Raw genomic sequence first — 13,056 nt, 5'->3', positions numbered from 1 at the left:
TGTGGCTTTCAAGTGTGACTACAGTGGAATGGACGGGCTACAATTGTTTTGCAAAGAGATGCAATGGATGTAATGGACTGAATGACCCCCTTCTGGTACTTCAGCATTCTATGGTAAGACATGGGCCAGGATTAGAGAGGACGCAGAGGACACTGCTCTCAGTATTCAATATATGGTCACACCAAAGCCCTGTATATACTTGGTAAGATTAGATGCCCTTATACCCTTCTTATAAAGGACAACAGATTTATCTTCCTGTTTGCTTAGTGAATTAGTATGCTACCTTTATGTTTCTTACATGGGTAGACCCAGGTTTCCCTGAATATTTGCACGTTTCACTCATCCTTTTTAAAACAAATTCCACTTTTTTATTTTTACAACGCAAGTTGTAAACAAGAATAAAGCTCATGTCCATACATTATTTTCCCTCTGCCACTTTATTGTCCATTTATTCAACCAGTCACCACCTGTTTGTAGCCTCTCCGTGTCCTCCTCACAATTTGTATTCACCAATAGCTTTTTATTGTCATCTAAAATCATTAACATAAATTATAAATAATGAGGCCCCATTCCTGTTCTTTACAGCACTCCACTTAGAAGTTCCCTGTTTATATCTTTATTCTTGCTGTCCTGTCTGTTAATCAATCCTCCAATCTCCCTAATACATTACAGCCAAGCTAAGGGGTCCAGGTTCCAAGTCTAACAGAGATGTGTCATTATATATTCAAATAGATTGATTGTTTTTTTATTACTCTGAACCTCCATAAGCCTTTTGTGTGGCACCTTATCAGCTGGTTCACCTTTATCCAACCTATTAGTTGTATCCTCCATGGATTATGTTCAAGCTACCGTATGCAAAATGCATTATTTAAGACTTTCTTAACAGATGCTAGCACTTTATTGTTGACAAATGTCAGGCCAACTGGTATACATTTCCTTGTTTTCTCTTGCCCAGCTTTCTTGAATGTCAGTGTCACATTTGCTAATCAATCCTCCGGGGCTATACTAGAATCTAGAGGATTTTGAAAACCCATAAGCAGCACATCCACTATCTCAGCACCTTGCTTCTTCAGAACCTGTGTTCCTGGGAATTGGTTTGATTTTATTCTCCAGTATCTTTTCACTGATATTAATTATCTTTAGTTTCTCATTCTTATTTAAATTGGTTGTCTCTTCTACTGTGAAGAGTGCAAGTATTTGTTCAATATTTTTTCTATTTCTTCATTTCCAATTACTACTTCTCTTCCTCTTTTATTTATTTATTTAAACTGTTGACATCTCTCTGTATTCTGCAAAATAACTTCTATTGATCTTGCTTAACTTCCGTTAATGTTTCCAACTTCGCTAAGCTAACTGCATCTCACTTCCCAAACAGTCCTCAAAACTGTATCATTTGAAATCTTTACCTCTCCCACCTCTCCTACCAATTGTTCTGTCCTACTCTTCAGACAATTCTCAATGAGTAGACATTTTCTCGAGACAAGGGCAATGTAGAAGCATTTAGAAAGAAGGCAGGATGAGTTAATACCTGCTGAGAAGCACCAGGACACATTTGATGGGCCGGATGGTCTCTTTCTGTTGTCTGATAAATATGGATAGTGATCATTCTCTTCTAATGGAGAGAGTACATGACATCCTGACTGTTTTGTCCTATTCATATTTCTTCAGGCTAACAAACAGCTCGATGTGTTTGACTGTCACGGTCCCCGAGCGATCAGCTGCTTGGCAACAGCACAGGAGGGAGCCCGCAGACTGCTGCTGGTCGGATCGTACGATTGTACCATCAGTGTTCGTGATGCCAGAAATGGGTTATTGCTGAGAACGTTGAAAGGTCACACTAAGACTGTCCTGTGCATGAAGGTATGGCTGGTGAAGTGGTGCAGCTCAGGGTATAGTCTGTGAAATAAAAAACAGACTTGAGGTGTCTGCTGTCAGGAAGTGTGTGTGGGCACGTGGTGAGAATGCTGTATGTCTGGATGCATAGGGTGCAGAGAGGTGGCGTCTATGGCTGGAGACAGCACTGACTTATTTTTTATGTTTTTAGGTGGTGAATGACTTGGTTTTCAGTGGTTCCAGTGATCAGTCTGTCCATGCTCACAACATCCATGTAAGTGTTTGCTGTTTAGAATTCAAACACATTTTTTAGATTAGATTACATTAGATTACATTACATTACAGTGTGGAAACAGGCCCTTCGGCCCAACAAGTCCACACCGCCCCGCCGAAGCGCAACCCACCCAGACCCCTACATTTACCCCTTACCTAACACTACGGGCAATTTAGCATGGCCGATTCACCTACCCTGCACATCTTTGGACTATGGGAGGAAACCGGAACACCCGGAGGAAACCCACGCAGACATGGGGAGAACGTGCAAACTCCACACAGTCAGTCGCCTGAGGCGGGAATCGAACCCGGGTCTCTGGCGCTGTGAGGCAGCAGTGCTAATCACTGTGCCACCGTGCCGCCCACATGTTGTTTAATATGTTTTTTGAACATGCCTTAAACACAAGACCTAGTGGTTGCTTTGTGTTTTCTCAAGGTTTTTCCTAGTTGAAATAAACCCTAATGCAAGAGTAAATGAGTCTTGTGTGGAAGTGCTGGTTCGGCTCATTCTATGCTAACATTACTCCTTCAGTGATTTAATGTGTTTGCTAACCAAACAGACTTTAACCTGGCGGGGGTGGTCTCAATGAACACAACAGCCCAGGATTAATGCATGCGACCAAATTTCAGAGATTGCACTTGATGCAACCTAAAGGGGTTTGAGTCTGGTGTCACTCACAGAATAGACCTGCTTGTTTTTCATAAGTCAAGAGGGCCAAAACATCCAATTCAGATACAAATATTATCTCCAAATTGTTTAAGCTACTCTTGGTTCTTTTCCTTCATATGCAATCTAAACAAACTGGAAAAAAAAATCATTGGGTTTCAATTCCTCACCAGACCACGAGAGAAAAGGTGTGTACTTCAGTTGCGCCCACATCCAGCATTGGTGATAACCAGATAACCAGATAACCAGATGTTAGTTTTTTTTGGCTGCAAGCTAATAAAGACCCAGTACACTGGGGCAACTGTCCTCCTTTTGGACAAACCCCTTTGGAATCTGTGAATGTGGATTCTTGCCTCTGAATCAGAAGCTGTGGGTTCAAGTCTTACTCAGGAGTATGAGCTCAAAACTCAAACCTGACATTTCACAAGGGCCCGTCAGCATTTAGAATTTTGTGTCTCAGGAGAGACAGTAAACTTCGGCTACATCTTCTACCTCAGGGGATGGGAAAAATCCAGTGACACTGACTTCCAGACACTAACTCTGATGTCCTCTGTCTACCTCAGCAGAGCAGATTATCTGACCATTGTCACATTGTTTTTTGTGGGAATTCCATATCAACTGCTGTGTTATATCAGTCAGCTAACAAAAACTTCAGCGACAGAGGACTTCGGTACATCCCGTTTTCATAGAAGGTATTAAATTAATGTGTTTTCTAAATCCACCTGAGGGTGCAAATGGGGTTTCAGGTTTCAATCAAAAGACAGTGCAGCACTCACTCAACACTGCAATGGAATGTCACTCTTGATTTTGCATCACCTTGATCAAATATTAATAATTTAAACTTCAAGCTCAAGGCCATGACTCAGGCTGTGCAGATGTTGGAAAGCTGACTGTGTGCTTAATGGTAAGAAGGGAAAGCATAGACTGCAGCATGGACTTGTCAGGTGTAGGGACAATAGCAATTGCAGTGTTGTCCAGACAAGTAATCCATCTGGACATGAGAAACCAGGCAGGGAACTTCACAGTAATAATAACTTGTGGAATACTGAGAAGTGAGTTCAGGAAGATGGAGATTGTTTACTTTAGAACACAGGACTGAGAGAAGATTTAATTGACAAAACCAACGTCATCTACAAAATTCCATGCAAGGACTGCCACAAACACTACATAGGACAAACAGGAAGAAAGTTAGCCACCAGGATACATGAACACCAGCTAGCCACAAAAAGACACAACCCTCACTCCCTCATAGCCCTACACACGGATTAAAAAAAAATCACCATTTCGACGGGACAACACATGTATCCTGGGACAGGCTAAGCAAAGACATGCCAGAGAATTCCTAGAGGCCTGGCACTCCAACCACAACGCCATAAACAAACACATGGATCTAGATGCCATCTATCAACCCCTCAGAAAACGAACAGGAAATGACATCACCACAAACCCCAGGAACCCCATCCAGGAGAAAGATATAAATAGAAAGCAGGAGACAACAGCTTCTCTTCACTTGGAGGTCGCCACTGATGATGTTACCTAGCCAGGTAATGAAATGTCTGGATATCAAACCTACACCCTAGATTTAATTGAGTTGTCTAAAATTGAAGAAGTGGGTAGAAGGATTGAGGTGAGTTGCGTAATTTTTTTTCACCAGGAGTTTGTTGGCATGTGGAACTCATGCCGAATAGGATGATAGAAATAGTAACACTCATTGCATTTAAAAAATGTTTGGACGTGCACTTGGAAGTGGTGTAACCTGCAGGGAAGGAGACCAAAAGGGTATCACTGAGTTAAAAGCAATCCAGGGAAGGTTCACTTGACTGATTCCTGGGATGATGGGTTATCTTACAATGGTTGGACCAGCTGGGTCTGTATTCACTGGAGCTGAGAAAATAAGGTGATTTTATTGAAACACAAGATCCTGAGGGGACACAGGAGTAGATCCTTCTGCCCATCAAGCCTGCTCCAACATTCAGTTACACCGTGGCTGATTGTCTACCTCAGTGCCTAATTTCTGCTCACACTCTGTATCCCTTGATGTTATTAGTCTCCAGAACATGTTGATTTCTGTCTTGAACTTGCTCAATGATTCAGGTTCCACATTCTTTCTCCTCATTTCAGTCCAGAATGGCGTACCATGCTCCTCAGATAATGTTCCCTGGTTTTCAACTCAACAGTATATCCCCTCTATGAATTTTGTAAGTTTCAATAAGGTCACTTCTCATTATGCAAAATTCTTGGGAATGCATCCTAGAGCCCTCAATGTCTCCTCATAAAACAATCTCGCCGTCCCTGGGATTTATCAGTTGACTTATCTTGCACTTCCTCAATAGGAAATATATTCTTCCTCAGATAAGGGAACCAAAACTGTGCACATTCTGCAAGTGATGACTCACCAAGGTTCTATACAACTACAGCAGGACATGTTTATTCTTGTTCTCAAATCCACTTGCAATGAACACAAGTGTACAATTTGCCTTCCCATGTGCTTGTTGCACCCTGCATGATGATCTTTAGTGACTCGTGAACAAGAACACCCAGGTCCCTTTGGATACTTGTGCTTCACAGCAATTCCTCATTATTTGAGAAATATTCTATCTTTCTGCTTTTCCTGTCTTCACGCTTCACACTTACTTCACAATAACATCATTTTTTTCTAAACTATTCACTGTCGAAGTCCTATTGAATCCGCCTTGCATCCTCCTCAGTTTAATGTCATCAGCAAATTTTGAAATATTGCATCTGGTTCACCGTGTCCAAGCTATTTATATAACCTCTGAACAGTTCTGATCTGGTTCAAGAGATTTATCAATTTTGAATCCCCTTAACTCTCCAAGTGCACCCTCTTTACTAGTTCTAACTTCCCCATTTTCGCAAGACCGTTGGTTGTCCAGTCAAGAGTGTTTTGCTGGAAAAGCACAGCAGGTCAGGCAGCGTCCTAGGAGCAGGTCAGGCAGCATCCTAGGAGCAGGAAAATCGACGTTTCGGGCAAAAGCCATTCATCAGGAATGTCCAGTACTTTCCGAAGTATTTCTGCATCTTTTGTGAAGACAGTTGCAAAGTAACCATTTAGGTTCTCTGCCATTTTCCATGGCTTTCCATTGTAAGCTTTCCTGTCCCAACTTGTAATGGATCCACATTTATCCGAGCTTTTTCCTTTCCACAAAATGAAGAAACCTTTACAGTCCACCTTTATGTTCTCACAAGTTTGCATTAATATTCTGTCTTCCCTTTCTTAATAAGTTTCTTGGTCCTCCTTTGCTGGGTTCTAAATTGCTCCTAATCCTCAGGGTTGCTACTTTTCCTGGAATCCTTATGAACCACTTGCTTCAACCTAATACAATCTTTAACTTCTTTCATTAATCACAGTTGATTTATCTTTCCCTGGATCTTTATGTCTCAGAGGAATGCATGCATGCTGCAGTCACTGTCGTCTTTTCTTTAAATACTGGCTAATGCTTGTCAAATCTTACAGCAGAGTTTCCCAATCCACCATAGCCACTTCTGCCCCACTGCTTCATAATTTCCTTTCTTCACATTTAAGACTCTTGACGGGGTGGGTGCTGAGGGGATGTTACCCCTTGTAGTTTCCCCACTAGTGGGGAAAGTTTAATAATAAGACAGATGAGAATTTTTACTGAGATTGTTAGTCTGTGGAATCTTCCTCAGAATGTCGTGGAGACTGGATCATTGAATGTATTCAAGTCTCTGTTAGATTTATGACAGTAAAGGGAGTCAAGGGCTATGGGGGGGGGAAGGCAAAAGATGGTGTTGCAATCCACCTTGATGGTATTGAATAACAAAGCAGGTTCAAGAGGCTGGACAGCCTCTTTCCAACAGACAACAAGAATTACATTACTTACTTTGAGGGTAGATACTTTTCCTGTATGAACCAAGTCTCTGCAGTGGGACTTGAACCACAAACCTGTGACTTAGTCAATAGACAATAGGTGCAGGAGTAGGCCATTCAGCCCTTCAAGCCTGCACCGCCATTCAATATGATCATGGCTGATCATTCCTAATCAGTATCCTCTTCCTGCCTTATCTCCATAACCCTTGATTCCACTATCTTTGAGAGGTCTATCCAACTCTTTCTTAAATTAATCCAGAGACTGGGCCTCCACTGCCCTCTGGGGCAGAGCATTCCACACAGCCACCACTCTCTGGGTGAAGAAGTTTCTCCTCATCTCTGTCCTAAATGGTCTACCCCGTATTTTTAAGCTGTGTCCTCTGGTTCGGCACTCACCCATCAGCGGAAACATGTTTCCTGCTGCCAGAGTGTCCAATCCTTTCATAATCTTATATGTCTCAATCAGATCCCCTCTCAGTCTTCTAAACTCAAGGGTATACAAGCCCAGTTGCTTCAGTCTTTCAGTGTAAGGTAATCGCTCCATTCCAGGAATTGACCTCGTGAACATACGCTGCACTCCCTCAATAGCCAGAATGTCTTTCCTCAAATTTGGAGATTAGAACTGCACACAGTACTCCAGGTGTGGTCTCACTAGGGCCCTGTACAGCTGCAGAGGCACCTCTTTGCTTCTATACTCAATCCCTCTTGTTATGAAGGCCAGCATGCTATTAGCCTTCTTCACTACCTGCTGTACCTGCATGCTTGCCTTCATTGACTGGTGTACAAGAACACCCAGATCTCTTGTACTGCCCCTTTACCTAAATTGATTCCATTGAGGTAGTAATCTGCCTTCCTGTTCTTGCCACCAAAGTGGATAACCATACATTTATCCACATTAAACTGCATCTGCTATGCATCTGCCCACTTACCTAACCTGTCCAGGTCACCATGTAATCTCCTAACATCCTCATCACATTTCACCCTGCCACCCAGCTTTGTATCATCAGCAAATTTGCTAATGTTATTACTAATACCATCTTCTATATCATTAACATATATTGTAAAAAGCTGCGGTCCCAGCACGGATCCCTGCGGTACCCCACTGGTCACTGCCTGTCATTCCGAAATGGAGCCGTTTATCACTACCCGTTTCCTATCAGCCAACCAATTTTCAATCCAATCTAGTAATTTGCCCCCAATACCATGCGCCCTAATTTTACTGGAAAAAGTGAGGGCTGCAGATGCTGGAGATCAGAGCAGAAAATGTGTTGCTGTAAAAGCACAGCAGGTCAGGCAGCATCCAAGGAACAGGAGAATCGACGTTTCGGGCATGAGCCTGAAGAAGGACTTTTGCCCGAAACGTCGATTCTCCTGTTCCTTGGATGCTGCCTGACCTGCTGCGCTTTTTCAGCAATACATTTTCAGCCCTAATTTTACTCAGTAACCTCCTGTGTGGGACTTTATCAAAAGCTTTCTGAAAGTCCAGGTACACTACATCTACTGGATCTCCCTCGTCCATCTTCAGAGTTACATCCTCAAAAAATTCATGAAGGTTAGACAAGCATGATTTTCCCTTCATAAATCCATGCTGACTCTGTCCTATCCTGTTACTATCTAGATGTGCCGTAATTTCATCCTTTATAATAGACTCCAGCAGCTTTCCCACCACTGAGGTCAGACTAACTGGTCTATAATTTCCTGCTTTCTCTCTCCCACCTTTCTTAAAAAAGTGGTATAACATTAGCCACCCTTCAATCCTCAGGAACCGACCCCGAATCTATCGAACTCTGGAAAATATCACCAACGCATCCACGATTTCCCGAGCCACCTCCTTCAGTACGCTGGGATGTAGACCATCAGGCCCCGGAGACTTATCAACCTTCAGACCTAACAGTCTCTCCAACACCAAATCCTGGCAAATATAAATTCCCTTAAGTTCAGGTCCTTCAGCCACTGTTACCTCAGGGAGATTGCTTGTGTCTTCCCCAGTGAACACAGATCTGAAGTACCCATTTAATTCTTCTGCCATTTCTTTGTTCCCCATAATATATTCCCCTGTTTTTGTCTTCAAGGGCCCAATTTTAGTCCTAACCATTTTTTTGCCTTGCACATATCTAAAAAAGCTTTTACTATCCTCCTTTATATTATTGGCCAGTTTACCTTCGTACCTAATTTTTTCTTTGCGTATTTCCTTCTTAATAATCCTCTGTTGCTCTTTAAAAGCTTCCCAGTCCTCAGTTTTCCCACTTATCTTTGCTATGTTATACTTTTTCTCTTTTAACTTTATATGTTTCTTACCTTCCCTCGTCAGCCACGGCTGCCCATGCCTCCTCCTGGGATTTTTATTCCTTTTAGGAATGAACTGATCCTGCAACTTCTGCATTATACACAGAAATATCCGCCATTGTTCCTCCACGGTCATCCCTGCTAAGGTATTGCACCATTGAACTTTGGCCAGCTCCTCCCTCATAGCTCCATAGTTCCCTTTATTCAACAGAAGTACTATCACTTCCGACTGTACCCTCTCCCTCTCAAATTGCAGATTGAAGCTTAATGTATTATGGTTACTACTTCCCAATGGCTCCTTCACTTCGAGGTCTCTGACCAATTCTGGTTCGTTACACAATACCAGAGCCAGAATTGCCTTCTCCCTGGTCGGCTCCAGCACCAGCTGCTCTAAGAATCCATCTCTGAGGACTCCACAAAGACTCTTTCTTGAGGTCCAATACCATCCTGATTCTCCCAGTCTATCTGCATGTTAAAATCCCCCATAACAACTGTAGTAACATCTTTGCGACAGGCCAATTTCAGCTCCTGATTCAACTTACATCCAACATCCAGACTACTGTTTGGGGGCCTGTAGATGACTCTCAAGAGGGTCTTTTTACCCTTAGTATTTCGCAGCTCTATCCACACTGCCTCTACATCCCCTGACTCTAGGTCCCCCCGCGCAAGGGACTGAATTTACTCCCTTACCAACAAAGCCACCCCACCCCCTCTGCCCGTCAGTCTGTCCTTGCGATAGCACGTGTAGCCTTGAATATTCATTTCCCAGGCCCTGTCCACTTGAAGCCACGTCTCAGTTATCCCCACAATATCGTATCTGCCAATTTCCAAAAGAGCCTCAAGCTCATCCATCTTATGTCTAATGCTTCGTGCATTCATGTATAGTATTTTTAATTTGTTACTGCTCTCACCCTTCCCATCAACCCCTATTTCACTCAACCTTACAGCATGATCCCTTTCCGAGTTTTCTGCTTCATTGATACAGTTTTCTTTCTTGACTTCTCTTGTTCTAACTTTCCCTTCAATTTCCTTTTTAAGCATCCAGTTTGTCCCCTCCCCCTGCTACTTAGTTTAAATGTAGCGGTGTTGCAATAGAAAACCTGCCTGCCAGAATGCTGGTCCCTAACCTATTAAGGTGCAAGCCATCTCTCTTATAGAATTTATGCTTACCACAAAATATACCCCAGTGATCCCAGAACTTAAATCCTTGCTTCCTGGACCAGTTCCCCAACCACACGTTCAAGTCCATTATCTCCCTGTTTCTGGCCACACCAGCCCGAGGGACTTAGAAGCAAGAGGTTGCCCCCAGAGTCACAGCTGGTATCGTGACATAATCTGTGTGCAAATTGCTTGATCTGCACTGAAATCCAATATCCTGTCAACACCAGGTTATCCTGACATGTCTGTGAAGAATTCCTATTAGGCTGAATTGTTTGAAATCTGTAGATCTGTCAGGGAGAGACAGCAAGTCCCATGTAAATATAGCAGTCAGTGAGTAGAGGTTTGAGGGGTCCCAGAGTTCACTAGAGATGACTTTGATTACGCTCAGAACTGAACTGACTATCTTGTACCCTTTCTTTCCTCAGACTGGAGAATTAGTGCGGATCTACAAAGGCCACAACCATGCTGTCACAGTTGTAAACATCCTGGGAAAGGTGATGGTGACAGCCTGCTTAGACAAACTCGTGCGAGTTTATGAACTACAGGTAAGCCAGCTCTGTCACAATGTAACATGGGAATACAGTACAGGTATATCCAGATCTGTCACTGTACAACACTGGGCGTACAGTACAGGTGTACCCAACTCTTCACTGTAACACTGGAATACAGTACAGGTATATCCAGATCTGTCACTGTACAATGGGCGTACAGTACAGGTGTATCCAACTCTTCACTGTATAACACTGGGGTACAGTACTGGTGTATCCAACTCTGTCACTGTATAACACTGGGGTACAGTACAGGTGTATCCAACTCTTCACTGTATAACACTGGGGTACAGTACAGGTGTATCCAAGTCTTCACTGTATAACATTGGGGTACAGTACAGGTGTATCTAACTCTGTCACTGTAACACTGGAGTACAGTACAGGCATTCATCGATGGCACAGTGGTTAGTACTGTTGCCTCACAGCACCAGAGACCCGGGTTCAATTCCCCCCTCAGGCGACTGACTGTGTGGAGTTTGCACATTCTCCCCGTGTCTGCGTGGGTTTCCTCCAGGTGCTCCGGTTTCCTCCTACAGTCCAAAATGTGCAGATTAGGTGAATTGGCTATGCTAAATTGCCCGTAGCGGTAGGTGAAGGGGTGAAATGTAGGGGAATGGGTCTGGGTGAGTTGCGCTTCGGAGGGTCAGTGTGAGCTTGTTGGGCCAAAGGGCCTGTTTCCACACTGTAAGTAATCTAATCTAATCTAAAAATATCCAGACCTGTCACTGTACAACACTGGGGTACAGTACAGGTGTATCCAACTCTTCACAGTATAACACTGGGGTACAGTACAAGTGTATCCAAGTCTTCACAGTATAACATTGGCGTACAGTACAGGTGTATTCAATTCCCTCTCTGTATAACCCTGGAGTACAGTACAGATATATCCAACTCTGTCACTGTATAACACTGGGGTACAGTACTATTGTATCCAACTCTGTTACTGTATAACACTGGGGTACAGTACAGGTGTATCCAATTCTGCCACTGTATAACACAGGTACAGTACTGGTGTATCCAACTTGTCACTGCATAACACGAGTACAGTGCAGGTGTATCCAGTTCTGTCACTGTATAACACTGGGGTATAGTACAGGTGTATCCAATTCTGTCACTGTATACACTGGAGTACAGTACAGGTGTATCCAACTCTGTCACTGTATAACACTGGGGTATAGTACAGGTGTATCCAATTCTGTCACTGTATAACACTGGGGTATAGTACAGGTGTATCCAACTCTGTCACTGTATAACACTGGGGTATAGTACAGGTGTATCCAATTCTGTCACTGTATACACTGGAGTACAGTACAGGTGTATCCAACTCTGTCACTGTATAACACTGGGGTATAGTACAGGTGTATCCAATTCTGTCACTGTATAACACTGGAGTACAGCCCTGGTGCAAAGAGCTTTATTGCAGTGTAACACTGGAGTATAGTACAAGTGTACATAACTCTGCACCTGTGTGACACATGTACAGTACTGATGTGTACATGCTTTGCCACTGTGTAACACTAGTACAGCACTGTTGTATGTACAGGTCTATCGCTGTGTAACACTGGAGTACAGTATAGAGCCCTGTCACTGTGTATCAATGGAGTGCAGTACTGGTGTGTCACTGTAACACAAGGTTGCAGTGTTGATGGGTGCAGTTCTGTTTTTATTCTTTCCCAAGTTGTGGGTCATTGCTGGACATAATTTATTGCCTTTGCTAATAGTCATTCAGAAGGTGGCACAAAGTCACTTTATACAGTCACTCCAGTCAATCTGCTGCAGAGTTATCCATTGTGCTATTTAGGGTGTTTGAGAGTTTTGACCCAGTGACAGTGGTGATATATTTCCCAGTCAGGGTGGTGAGTAATTTGGAGGGGAACCTGCAGCTGGTGGAGTTCCCATGTATCTGCTGCCCTGTCCTTCTAGATGGAAGTGATTGTGGTTTTAGGAGGCTCTGTCTAAGAACCTCTGTTGAATTTCTTCATTGCAGATAGTACACCACCAACACTTAGTAGCAGCAGTATGGAGGGAGTGGTTGTTGGTGGATGTGGTGCCAATCAAGTGAGCTGCATCGTCCTGGATGGTGACAAGCCCCAACAGTACCCATCTAGTCAAGTGGAGGATATTTCATCACACTCCTGACTTGTGCCTTGTCTGATTTAGGTTTTAGGGAGTCAGGAGGTGAGTTTCTTGCCACAATATTCCTAGCCTCTGACCTGCTATTGTAGCCACTTTGTTTATATGGCTAGTTTAGGTTCTGGTCGATAGTAACCCTCAGAAATTTGATAATAGGGAGTTCAGTGATGGTAATGCTATTGAATGTCATGGGATGATGGTTATTTGGCATGAATGTTTCTTGCCACTTGTCAGCCCAAATCTGCATATTGTTGAGATATTGCTGCATTTGAACGAGAACTGCTTCACTGTCTTGAGTAGTTGTG

General features: G+C 43.2%; 1 protein-coding gene across 1 annotated transcript in view; it reads left to right on the top strand.

Moving 5' to 3' along the window:
• znf106a (zinc finger protein 106a) overlaps positions 1 to 13,056 on the top strand; it is a 94,092-nt gene that overhangs the window by 73,191 nt on the left and 7,845 nt on the right. The window contains exons 16-18 of the mRNA XM_043698332.2: positions 1,669 to 1,860; positions 2,045 to 2,107; positions 10,496 to 10,615. Coding sequence (XP_043554267.2) covers positions 1,669 to 1,860; positions 2,045 to 2,107; positions 10,496 to 10,615 — 375 coding nt within the window. The remainder of the gene's footprint in view (positions 1 to 1,668; positions 1,861 to 2,044; positions 2,108 to 10,495; positions 10,616 to 13,056) is intronic.

Source organism: Chiloscyllium plagiosum, unplaced genomic scaffold, assembly GCF_037043375.1.
Source record: "Chiloscyllium plagiosum isolate Xiang-an unplaced genomic scaffold, Cpla_swu_hap1 HiC_scaffold_8, whole genome shotgun sequence".
NCBI lineage: Eukaryota > Metazoa > Chordata > Chondrichthyes > Orectolobiformes > Hemiscylliidae > Chiloscyllium > Chiloscyllium plagiosum.
The sequence above is the reverse complement of the archived record's forward strand: the minus strand, read 5'-3'. Positions and strand labels throughout refer to the sequence as shown.